General features: G+C 45.9%; 1 protein-coding gene across 1 annotated transcript; it reads left to right on the plus strand.

Annotated features, from left to right (window-relative positions):
* The first annotated feature begins 1161 nt into the window (after positions 1–1161).
* LOC132243746 (olfactory receptor 2K2-like) lies at positions 1162–5018 on the plus strand. Its single transcript, XM_059714136.1, has 2 exons — positions 1162–1167; positions 4071–5018. Exons 1-2 carry the CDS (start codon positions 1162–1164, stop codon positions 5016–5018), a joined length of 954 nt encoding a protein of 317 aa, XP_059570119.1.
* The last annotated feature ends 8275 nt before the right edge of the window (positions 5019–13293 follow it).

Below are 13293 nucleotides of genomic sequence, written 5' to 3' on the forward strand. Positions count from 1 at the left end.
AGTAGATTCTACATCCTGGGTCAGGAATAGAGATTTCTGTTTAAAACACAGTGAGGGGTAGGAGACAGCAAATGGAGTTTACAACAGGCAGCACTGACCAGAGAGCTGCTGGAGGCAGAAAAGCACTGAGTCTGCCCTGCTGGGTTGCTCTCTTCAGGTCCCAGGCCTGGGTGCTCGCTGTTGTGGAGTCCACTCTATGACTCTCCATACAGAGAGAGCCCCTTCATCCTCCTGGCATTTACAGCCCAGAACCCACTGCTGCAGGTCGGTGCCTATGTGCTTTGGAAGGAAGGGAGCAGAGGTCAGTCTTTTCAGTAAAATAGGTTCAGACATGGTGGCCAGCCATGATTCCAGTCCTTTGCTCCCATTTGTTCCATAGGTTTCTGGTTTTGCAGCACCTACCATTATTTTCAAGCATCTAGTTGGTCTAATAAAGATATCACCTCTACCATGAGGCCTGATTCCTTTTTTTTTTGGTTTTGCCATTGCATTCGTCTTAATCTAGTAATTTTGTATTAATTGAATGTTTGGATAATAAAACCCAGGAGAGGACTAGGAAGTTACAAGTTGCTTTTGCCATTGATGACTGACTTTTTTAAATAAATGACTTAGGGATTCAAAGCTAGCTTTGAAATAATTGAAAACGTTCTTGAGTTAACTCATAAGCTTTCCAGTTTATGCAGAGAGCAGTGAAACTGGGAAGAGAATGAATCTCTCTAAACCTATATTTCTTGCTGACGAAAAAAAAGGAAGGATAATAACCCCATAGATTCACATACAGAGGACTAAAATTGCTAGCTCCCCAATATGCTTCTAACTGGATCAAACTAAAATTTTTAAAAGTTATAATTTTAACTTTGTGTTCTCTTGAAACAAAATGTAGCTATGAAGTTAGTAATGAGTTTGCCATTCAATTTTATTTTCCTGGTAGATCTACTAGTAAGCTGCTTCATTTATCTTTTGGAATTATTATTATTTTTTCTTTAGCTGCCATATATGATTGCCATCCAGGCAAAGTTTTGCACAAGTAAAGAAAGATTTAGCAACTATTTTGTCCTTGGTCTGAGGAATTCATTTATGGTGATCTATTGCCTGGTACATCTGGATCATGGATTTTGGTAGCTGAAGGAAATATCCTGCTCTCTCAGGTGGAAAAGGAGAATGAAGGTAAGTGGCATTTCCTGTGAACTGTGCTGGGATGAAAATACTAGACTGAGGGGTGTAGATACTGAACACTAAGGTTAGAGGAAAAACAAAGAATTGGTATTAGTGAAGGTGAGGAACAGAATACAAGCATATCTTCAAGTATGGGCATTTAATATAGGCCTTTTCCGTGGCCCTCTTGCTCCATAATTGTCCTCTTGCCTCTTCCTCTCGTGCGCTGGCACTGGATACAGCTGGAGGCAGGCAGTCAGACAAATAGACCAGTAGCTTGGTCCAGTTTGGGAATTCCTGTGCTCCTATGAATAATCAGGAAGGAGCTGGAATGGCTGGATCATTGGTCTAATCCAGAAGGAAAGGACTAGGCGAGATGGATAGTGCTTGAGTGTAGGTGCATTGGAGTGAGTTTCAGTCCTGAATACCGTAGAGTGCATGTCCTTCATTAGAGGGTCTTTCATTGAATGGCCAGCTAGTCTGATTTATGTTGATGTTCCTTGTGACTCTTGCAGTGCCTCTCTGCTCTACTCAGCATCCTGTTAACAGTTTTGTGTACTTAGGTGTGTTTCTGCCCAACTGCAATCCTACATCGTGGGTCAGAGTCAGTGAGAAGTGATGAGTACATTGATTCACATCACTGTGCCAAGGGAGCCATGACCTGCCTGTTTCTGAGACAGGTTTGCAGTTGCTTTGGGTCAGTGGAGAAATGCAGACCTGGACCCCCAAGCAGAACAGGGAAGTGGCTCCACTTTGTTTTGCTGTTGACCATTCAAGCAATAGAGTTCAGACCGTCAAAGTGGAGATTCCCTTAGGGAATGATCTGCTTAAGAGCATGGAAAGACTGCAGGACTATAGCAGGTCAGAAATTTTCCAATACCAGTTAGTCGGTTTTTTTCCAGTAACTATCTTGATTTTCTGAGGAACTTGTGAACAAATAATGAATCATTTTAATTAAGGAATAGCCACAATTCTTCAAGGAATATATACATTCTCAAATTCCTCTAGGAAGACCTGGAGTGCTATTGTAGCTATGAAAGTCCAGAATATATGTGAAAAACAAGGCTTTTTTTGTTAACATCTTTTATTTGACCAACTGTATAGCTGAAAGAGCTGTTAGACAAGCCTTTGCACACAAAATCAAGCTTCTCTAACATTTCTTCCAGGTATACAGTTGGTCCAATAAAAGATGTAACTGGATAAGCCCTTGATTCTAGGAAGGAGAACATTTTCAGGTTGACTACCAACAAGGTTGTATTAATTCTAGCATACCTATTTAGTGTATTTGTACATTTTTTCTGAAAAAAGAGCCCTAAAGGACCTGATAGAGATTTGTGTCTGACATTCTGCCTTTCTGTCAGTTTGTGTGTCCATTTGTCCAGGCACCCATCATCATGGTATCTGAGTGCTTCATGAGGCTTCAACCAAACTCTAGATGTGAATAAACCCAAGAATAGTGGAAAACCTCAGATTGGCATCTGCCCCCACTACCCACATTTTCAGCAGGAGAATGACTTAGACGAGAGGCACTGCAATGGGACGTCGGAGATTGGGTTGCTGGTTGCAGCTGTACTAGTGATCTGGTGTGTTTCTTTCTCCTCTCATTCTTTGACTTCTATCATTTGAGACAGCAAGCTCTTTGGAACAGGAGTTGCCCATCTAGGTCCAGGATCTGCTGTGGTGACGTCTTGATCTTTGTTGGTTAAAAAAAATAGCTTTGACCATGGCAAGACTGTCACTTAATCGGTGCAGTATCTCAGAATCGAAATGGGCTGCTGGGAAGCTGGGACTCCTTGCTATGTGGGAGTTAGTTACTTAGATAGAGGCTGTAGTTTCCTTGAGCTAATTCCTGCTTCGTTTTGCATGGTGAAATGTCATGTATGCAGCTGTGTAACTGCAGCTTTGGGAACTTGTGCAGAGTTTGCAATTCTGTTTCCTACTGAATTAGGGGATGGAATTGCCCTCCATGTGTACTGTCCTGAAGGAAGTCCCTCCCATGGTTTACTCCCAAACCTAGTTATTAGGGTATAAGCCCAAGGAGCAGGAGACCCAAGTTTAAACCTCCCTCCCATCTTCTGTCCTTCAGCATTGCCTAGAGTATTTTCCATCTACTCTTGAGTGGATAAACAGCACTGGGAAAGTTTCTTCACAGGCTGCTTTCTTCCCATCCAGGAAGGCAGCCACCTCACTGACCACTGCATTTTCTAGCTAGCTGGCTTTCTTCTAGTTCCCCATGTCTCTTGGCTGCTTAGTGGGCCAGAAGAATTGGGGAGGTTGGGGAAGTGTCTGTATTGTACTATGTGGTAGCTTGGTGCCTGGAGCAGCAACAGGTTATGAGCTAATACCAGTAGAAAATGCAGATTCCAATCCCCAGGTTCAGGGCAGTCTTAGCATGGACTGAGTGCTCCAACTGTTCAGTTTAGCAATGCACAATGTCCAAATTAGAGACAAGAGATAAGAGACAAGAGCCCCCTGTAAGATTTGAAAATCATAACCTGGGGGCTTCTCTAATAAGATTGCTCCTTCATTTAGGTGGACTTGTTAATCAATGAAATCAAAGTCCCCCTGCCCCAAGAGTCAAAGTCTAATTTGAACCTTGGCCATGGGAGAGCCCTTTGTTATCATTTGTTACTGATTAATGATACATTTTTCCCAGACTACTATTTCGGGCTTTCCAGGCTATGTGCATACCTGCATAAGCATAGGATACTGTGCATGTGTGTAGTTAGGATGCTCAACACACATGTGCACACTTGCAAGTCCCAAGGTGAATTTTAAACTATGTAAGTGCCAAAATCTGCAGTTACATGGCTGTGTAAATGCCATTGTGAGATGCAAAGCAAAACAGAATTTAGCCCTTTTGGGTTTTATCCTTCTGCGTGATTGCTTCTCTCACCACTCCTTTTTCATCTTAGGTGGGAAATCATGAGGACTATTACTGGGGGAACAGCACCTCGGTGTCGGAGTTCATCCTGCTGGGGTTCTCCAGCCAGCCCAAGACGCAGCTGCTGCTGTTCGTGTTCTTCCTAACTATCTACCTGGCGACCCTCTTTGGGAACAGCCTCCTCATTGCCCTTGTCAAGACTGACTCCCGTCTCCACACACCCGTGTACTTCTTTCTGGCCAACCTCTCCTTCCTAGATATCAGCTACGCCACCACCACCATTCCCCAGATGCTGGTCCACCTCCTCTCCACAAAGAAAAGCATTTTCTATGCTGCCTGTGTTGCGCAGATGTTCATCTTCCTCTCTCTGGCAATAATTGAGTGTATACTCTATGCTGCAATGGCCTATGACCGGTACGTGGCCATATGCCACCCTTTGCGCTATACCATCATCAGGAACAGGTCAGTCTGCGTCAAGATGGCCATCAGCTTCTGGGTATCTGGCTTCCTTCTTTCCATAATGAATACAGGCTTCACCATGAGGTTCCCCTACTGCTTAAATGAAATCAATCACTTCTTTTGTGAGGTGCCAGCCATCTTGAAGCTGGCCTGTGCAGACACACGCCTCACTGAGCAGGTGACCCTTTTGATGGCAGTTATACTACTCCTGACCCCACTGTCTTTGATCCTAATCTCCTATGTATTCATCCTGGAAGCCATCCTGAGGATCAGCTCAGCTGAGGGGAGGTTCAAAGCCTTCTCCACCTGCACCTCACACATCACTGTTGTGACTCTCTTCTATGATACCGCCATGTTCATGTACGTGCGCCCAGCCTCCAGCTACTCACCCGAGCGGGACAAAACGTTTTCCCTCTTGTATAATGTTGTGTCTGCCCTCCTGAATCCTCTTATCTACAGCCTGAGGAACAAGGAGGGCAAAGGAGCCGTACTCAAAATGATGGGCAAGACGGACCACTGAGTTACGGTGGAGGAGGAATGGTCCTGTGGCTCCCAGCTCCTCGGTTCTGGATCCTGGTCTGGGAGGGGAGTGGGGTTTAGTGACTTATAGCCAGTGGAGAAAAAAGTCAGGACGTCTGGCTATTTCTCCGTTCCTGGAAAGTACAAAGGTCTCATGAATGAGGGCAGGGTAGGGATGGGAGTCAGTACTGTTGGATTGTCTTCTTCAAAATGAGAGAGAAATTGTATCTTACAGGCTAGAGTCACGGGGACTGCAAATCAGATCACCTAGATCTGGGCCAGACTGACAATAAAACTTTCAGAAAGATAAAAGTCTACCTTCAAAACCCAGGAGTCCTGACTGGTTATGCCTGTGAACCACACTGATCCTCAGGCTTGATCCACTCAGGTTAAATGATTTGAATCGTTATTCAAGTGGTAGAACATTTTCAGAGAAACTCTCAGGACATATGAAAATCACTACTGCAGTCATCTCTTTTAGACTTAGGTAAAGTCACATTTTTGCCAGTGTAGCCATGTTGGCTGGGGATGCGAAATAATCATAAGCACAATCCCTCTTTACGACACAGGGGCTGCATCTACACAAGACACTTAGTGCACAGCAGCCTACTAACACTGCGCAGTAGTGCATCACAGCATGGACAGTGCTAATACGCTCCTGTGCAGTATTATTCGGCTACTGTGCAGTAGTGTCACTAAAAAGGCATTCGCTGGCACTCCTGCACAGTTCCTCTAGTTTCTGCATGTTTAGCTAGTACTTCATTAAGCAAGTACTAAATTAAATGTGCAGTGACTACTGAGCATTAATGAATGTGTAGACACACCCAGAAATGCTTCCAAAAGAGGGCTTTTCCCAGCTTTGACTGAAGTTGTTCAAAGACGTTGTGTAGCCAGTCTGGTGATAAAGCCTCTTCTGTCAGTATATGCTCTGTCCTCACAAACCAACACCAGCCACTCTCAAAATGTCTCTCTTTGATATGCTTGCAGGCTGCTAAGGTGGGTGGTCTCACAGTGGCTTCACTGCTTCATTTCTGGGTTTATCGCATGAGACTTGGTGGGATGACATTATCCAGGAGAGCGCCCCTGGTAGTGCCAAGGGTCAGGTGTAGATGCACCCATTATGGCACAATATAACTGGGCAGGTACAGCTACTGGGGCCAAGGCTTTATACTGAAAGCAAACTCTGGAGAGCCTGAGTTGGTGTTGGAAGCAATATATGTCCTTCTTTGTTCCCCCAAGGCTGAAATTCACCCTTCTGCTAAGAACCCAACAAGATATATAGTCCATTGACAGGGTTCTGCCCACCCAGAACTTACCTGGTTTTATAATAGGAGGAAACTGCTGCATGGACACAAGGCATGTTCAAATTAATGCAATGGTGCCCATGTACGAAGTTAGACCGCAGTTACTAAACGTGTAACCAAAGTGGTGCAACTTTCTGTGTTTATTGGTTTTGTATTTGTTCAGACATAACTTCTCAGAACAGGAGTAGTATGGTACCTAGTCTTTTTTTTGTGCTCTTGAAGAGGGAAACACATTAATGAAGCTGAACTTCATGAAAAGAGAAATGTCCATTAATATATTGGTTCAGTTTATTCTAGTTGGTTTCTGAGACTTTTGCTAAAAATGGCACAAATATTTGGTATTTGCATGTTGCAGCCACTTGTGATGTTGCAGCCAGGTATTTGTGATGTTGCAACCATGATGATCTAGGAATTACGTGAAAGGCAAGGGTTTTGGAGGGTGATATCTTTATTTACTGCAGAGTTATTCCAGATGATTGTTATGCATATCCTTGGGCTATTAAAACAGGAAACATAATTTCATAATTGCCAGGTGAAAAAAATGTTTTCCAAGTGTACTAGCTATTATAAAAGGTCAATTTTTCACCTTTTACATTTCCTCCTTTTTGCAATTCAAGGTAGTGGTAATGATGTGGAAAAATGCAAATGCAAAACTTGAAATGAAAATAAAAAGTGTTTTCTAATCTCAAAATGAACTACTTTAAGTAATGTTGCACAAGTTTGGGGCATCGTTTGAACTTCATTATTGGTGCTTGTGCATGGATGACATTTGCAATCAAGAGAGCTCAAAGTAAAGGAAAATACAAGAAAATCTCAACTGGATAGTGAACCAAGAAATGTATATTTCAAGTTGTGTTTTCTCAGAAAGGGCACATACGCTACCCTAAGGATGCTGCAGTAGAAACACCAGTAGACTAACTCCTTCTTTTTACACAATATAAAAAAGAGACATCACAGGTAATTATTTCCTACATATATAATTCCAGTGTTGGTTACATTACATATTCAGTGCATTGGCCTTTGTTAATTTTTCATATGCCTTCTCCAACTTCATGATGTATCTGTAAAAGCCTTGTATAGGGAGGTATTAGCTTTTTAGTGGATGACACTTTAGATCAGGGATGTCAAGCATACAGCTCTTAGGCTGGATCTAGCCTACAGCACCACTCTATCCAGCCTGCCCAGGTACTGTAGACTGGAAGGTGGATAGAAAACTGGCTGGAGCATCAGGCTGAGAGGGTAGTAATAATGGCTTGATGTCTAGTTGGCAGCCAGGATTAAGTGGAGTATGCCAGCGGTCGATCCTGGGGCTGGTTTTGTTCAATATGTTCATCAATGACCTGGAAGGTGGCACAGAGTACACCCTCAGCAAGTTCATAGGTGACACCAAGCTGTGGGGAATAATAGATATGCTGGAGGGTAGGTCTAGAATTCACAATAACCGAGACAAATTGGAGGACTGAGCCAAAAGAAATCTCATCTGGTTCAACAGCACCAAGTGCCACGTCCTGCACGTAGGACGGAACAGTCCCATGCACTACTACAGGCTGGGGGCCTTCTGGCTGGGCAGCAGCTCTGCAGAAAATTGCCTGGGGGTTACAGTGGACAATAAGCTGAATGTGAACAAACAGTGTGCCCTTGTTGCCAAGAACGCTAACGGCATACTGGGCTGTATTGCTAGGAGTGTTGCCAGGAGGTCAAGGGAAGTGATTATTCCCTCTATTCAGCACTGGTGAGGCCATATCTGGAATAATGTGTTACGTTTTGGTCTCTCCTCTACAGAAAGAACGTGGACAAATTAGAGAAAGTCCAGTGGAGGGCAGCAAAAATGGGTCGGGGGCTGGGGCATATGACTTCTGAGGAGAGGCTGAGGGAACTGGCCTTATTTAGTTTAGGGAAGAGAAGACTGAGAGGGGCTTTAATAGCAATCAGTAACTACCTGCTGGGTGCTTCTAACGAGGATGGAGCTAGCCTGTTCTCAGTGGTGGCAGATAACAGAACAAGGAGCAACAGTCTCAAGTTGCAGCAAGGGAAGTTTGCTCTGACTCTTATTCACTTGCACAGTTATGACTTGCCACTAGAGGTTTGGTGAGCAGGGGCAGGACTTGGAGCAGGACCCACTCACTAGTCCTGCTGGACACGGAGCGTACCCATCACTGCATCAGTTGCAGTGAGAGAAGCTTCCCTGGGGCTCTCTGGTCTCACTGAAACCAACTCAGCAGCTCTGCACTGAGGGCAAGGCTGTCAGGACTTAAGCCTGCCGGCCCTGCTCCCATTACAGAGCCACTGGACTGTTTCAGCCAGACCGGTGTGCTCCGGGCTTGCTGCCCTGGATCGTGCTTGCTCTGAGCTTCATGTAGCCTGATGCTTTTTTCTTTGGAGCTCAGGTAGTGCTTGTCTCCTGTGCCTCCGCTTTTGGGAGGCACCACTCTGCCCAACCTCCCTAAGGGGTGAGGCGCTGTGCCCAGCTCTGCTGTGCCCCAGCATCTCTGCTTGCCGTGAGTCAGGAGCAGCCACTGCATTCTGGGATACTGGTGGACTTAAACTTGGGCGGAATAGCTGTAGGAAGCGGCTACACAGCAATGGAACAGGAACAACATTAGGCGGATTGAAGATAATCCTGCCCTGGAGTTTCATAATTGTAAATGGAACAACGAGTGCTTTAAGCCACTATAAGGTATTAACATGCGGCCAGCTCAGGGGTTCAAAGATCTAGATGGGAGAGTCCTGAAATGTAAACATCAAGTCCTGGCTAACTGACCGCAGAACAGCATTTGTCCCAGATTTCCCTCGACGCAGTTCAGCTGGAAGACGGTGCTGGAGGGAGCGAGTGCCAAGCCCAGCGCCAGTGGCGGTGGCAGCCAGGAGGTTGCAGAAGCAGCAGTAAATGGGGCTGGGGTCAGCTGGGTGCAGAGGGTGCCCTCTGGGGTGGTGGCTGTGGTGCGACCTGTCCCTGATGGCTGGGACACTGCCCCGACTCTGCTGTGTCGGCAGGTGGGCTCTTGCTGCCCGCCTGCCCACCCCTATTGCTTTGTGTGCACTCAGGTGGGTGGCACGGGGGCTGTGGGCAACCTGTTCCCCTGGGCTGGCAGCAGCAGTGACAGCACGGGGGTGGATGGGGGAGATGTGCTCCCCTCTGCGGGGGTCAGGGCAGGTAGTGGGGTGGCACCCCATGACACCCCTACCTGGCCACTGGCCTCATGTGTCCCTCTTTTGCATTTTGAAAAGGCGGTCACTCTAAAGACATGTTCAGGAACAGAATTCCCTGGGCGTGTAAGCATCTGAAGTGCCACACAGATGAGCACAAACAGCCACTGAGATGACCCAGGAGGAACAGACCGTCACCCTTAGAGCCCCGTCACATCAAACTTTGAGCGCATGTTTTATCTGAGATGACAGTAACCATTACCGGGCCGTATTAAATGTTAGAACGTGTTCTGAATGTTTGCAGGGGGGCACGTACTATGATTTCAGCCTGTTCTGGGCAGGGCTGGAGCCAGCTGTCATGTCCCCCTCGCTCCCCCTGGACACTGAACCCAACACAGGTGCCACAGCTCTCACATCTGCTTGTGAGGATATGCAACCCCTGCACCCAGAGCCCATGCTCTCCCTGCCCCATACCCGGCACTGCCCAGCCTAGCAGTGCCTTCCCTGGCACACAGGGGCAAGATGAGGCTCTGCCACTGGTAGTCCTGAACTGGCTCAAGTGAGGTGGCAGATCTGGAACTGACAATCAGGAATTCAAAACTCTGATGCTGTCCTAAGCCTGGTATCGACCAAAAAATATAAGTCAGGAGCTTGCATTTCATAGATTCATAGATGCTAGGGTCGGAAGGGACCTCAATAGATCATCGAGTCCAACCCCCTGCATAGGCAGGAAAGAGTGCTGGGTTCAGATGACTCCAGCTAGATGCTCATCTAACCTCCTCTTGAAGACCTCTCTAGGGGAGAGCACCACCTCCCTTGGGAGCCCGTTCCAGACTGTGGCCACTCAAATTTAGATGAGAGAGACAATTATAACTACAGTTAGGCAACAGTGGTCAACCAAAGCCATCCTGCTTCAGTCTGTTCCACTGTTTCAGCAACAACAGACACTTTTCCTAATTCTGAAATGAACTCATTCGACTTTACTGCAATTTCAAGCCATTGCTATTTGACTTGCCCTCTGTTTTGATTTCATTCTTCATTACCAACCCTTCAGACATTTGAAAACCGCTCTTCTGCCTCCCTTCAGTTGCTTTTTCTGCAAGCTAAACATGCTTATTTTTCTCAGCCTCTCTTTGTAGAGCTTCCCTTTCAAACCCTTTATCATTTTGTTGGGCTTTCTTTAGCTTCTCCACATCCTTTTGAAAATGCCCAGAACTGCATACAAGCCTTCAGATCAGGGGTGACCAATCTATGACCTGTGTGCCACAAGTGCGGTGGGTGGCCTCTATGTGGCATGTGGCAGATCAGGGGGGGACAGGCAGCAAGCACAGTGGTAGATAGGGCAGGGAGCAAAAAACAAAGCAGCAAACTGGGCAAGGAGCACAGGAAAGGAAATAGAAAGCAGAGCAGCAGATCAGGCAGGGAAACACAGGCCTGGGAACAGAAAGCAGGATAACAGACTGAGCAGCAGGAGAGGACTGGCAGTTGGGGAGGGTGTGGGGGTAATTTTGTGGCATACTTGCCCAAAAGGTTGTCCCCCAGTGCTCTAGATGAGGCCTATCCACCACTGATTAGAGCGGCACTACCACCTCCTGTGTCTTAGAAACTTTTATGCAGCTACATCACGTTGTTGATTCAGACTGGATCACAGGATCCACCAAAACACCAACTCTTCTCAGCAGTGCTGCCATCCAGCCAGTTTTTCCTGTTCTTTATTTGTGCTTTCAATTGTTTTTCCTCAGCTGTAGTGCTTTGACTTGGTCTGCTTTGAACTTCATTCTGTTGTTTCTAGTCCAGATCACCGATCTATGATTTTTCTGAATTTTGCTCCTTCCAGGGTGTTTGCAATCCTTTCCAGTTTCAAGCCATTTGAAAATTTGCTCAGAAAGCTCTCTGTCCCTGCATTCAAATCATTAATACTCCTTTTCAGCAGCACTGGATGCAGGATGCAGTTGTAAGACTCTGCTCAAAACCTCCTGCTGTTCCAGCATCGATCCATTTATAATTACTTTTTGCTTGCAGCTTTTAATTCAGGTGTCTATCCACCCTGCAGTAAGTTTACCTAGTCCATGTTTCCCTGATTTGTCTAGGAGAAGTTTGTGTGGAACTTTGTTAAAAATCTTACTGAGATCTGAACACAGCATGCACGCTGCATTCGCTGCCCTCACCTAACTAAATACTTTGTTGAAGGGGGAGATCACATTTCTTTGATGCCATTTGTTCTTAGCAAATTGATGCTGGCTGCTTGTGATCAGCCTCTCCTCCAGATGCTCACATATTAACTTCTTAAAAATGAGCTCCAGTAACTTCCCAGGTATTGAAGTTGGGCTGACCTGTGTGCAATTCCATGGGTCCTCCTTTTTTAAAGAAGGGAACAACGTTGGTCCTTCTCTAGTCCTCTGGTACTTCACCTGTTCTGCCTTTTGATAAATATAATAATTGCCATGGGCTCTGAGAGCTTTTCTGCCAGTTCCTTCAGTAGCCTGGGATGAAGTTCATCAGGTCTGGCTGACTTGCTTTTTTTTTTTTTAAATCAACCAAAAACTCTCTTTTGTTATCCCTTAACTTTTTCTCTCGTCTAATTTTTATTAGCTGTCTTGTTTCAGATTTTTTTTTTTTTTTTTTAATAAGAGTGAGGCCAGGTAGCTTTTCAGCACTTCTGCCTTATTTTCAGCCTCTGTTAGTAGCACAGCCTGGCTCTTTAGCAATGGACCGACAACTTGCTTAGTTTTTCTATTCTGACCAGTCTATTTTTAGAACCCCTCCTTGTTGCCCTTAACTTCCTTCACCAAGTGTAACTCATTTTTCACCTTTGCCTCCTTGATTTTGCCCATGACATTTTCTGCTAGTTATTGCTATGCTTCCTTCGTGGCCTTCCTGTCCTTCAGTTGCCTCTACATTTTCCTTTTGATTATAAGGCATCTAAAGAAGCTCCTTGTGCAGCCACATTGGTCACCTGCTGTTCTTTTTATGCTTCCATCATGTCAGAATAACTTGTTATTGCGCCTCCGATTCATGCTCTTTAGAGTCTGCTAGACATCCTGGGCCACCTTATCCTTCAGTCTGTCCTCCCAAGGCATCTCACATACTATTTCCCTGAAAATTGCCCTTTTGCAATCCAGTGTCTTTATTCTGCTGACCTCGTGCTTTCCCTGTCTTGGAATGATGAAGTCTACTAAACTCCCATTATCCTCACGTCCTCAACCAATTCTTCCCTGTTGGTCAGGACAACCTCCAAGAGAGATGATTCACTAATCATATCCTTCACTTTTAGGAATAGAAAGATGTTTTCCAAATAATTTAGGACCTTGCTTGAGATTTTACGTTTGGCTGTATCATTCTTCCATCAAATAACTGGAAAGTTAAAACCTGCCATGAGGACTATGTAACAGAGCTGGGGGTGTGCTTTGTTACTCACAGGGCCACAAGCAGTAGTAGGGCAGCTGGCCACAATCCCAATTAGGCAGCACTGCCTGATTGGGAAAAGGGCCCAGCTGTTTTCTATAAGAGCAGGGCCCTGAGAGGAGTGGTTAGCACTTTGCTGTCAGCAGGCAAAGAGACACCGTCTGGCCGGAGCAGCTGCTGGAAGGAGCACCCTCAGAGGTCTGGGGTGGGGGGACTATGGGGATGGCAGGAGGTTCCCTGCCCTGAGTATGACATAAAACTGCACCCTGCTGGGGTAAGGTGGTCTGGTGGGTCTGCCTGTGGTGGGGTAACCTCTGGAAATGCCAGGCTAGTTGCCTCCCCAGTGAAAGGCAAGTCTGGGGCACCTTATAACCCCATGCCCCCAGAGCCCTGTGGGTATTAGGGAGCCCTAAATGCTGG

The sequence above is a fragment of the Alligator mississippiensis genome, chromosome 11 (genome assembly GCF_030867095.1).
Source record: "Alligator mississippiensis isolate rAllMis1 chromosome 11, rAllMis1, whole genome shotgun sequence".
NCBI lineage: Eukaryota > Metazoa > Chordata > Crocodylia > Alligatoridae > Alligator > Alligator mississippiensis.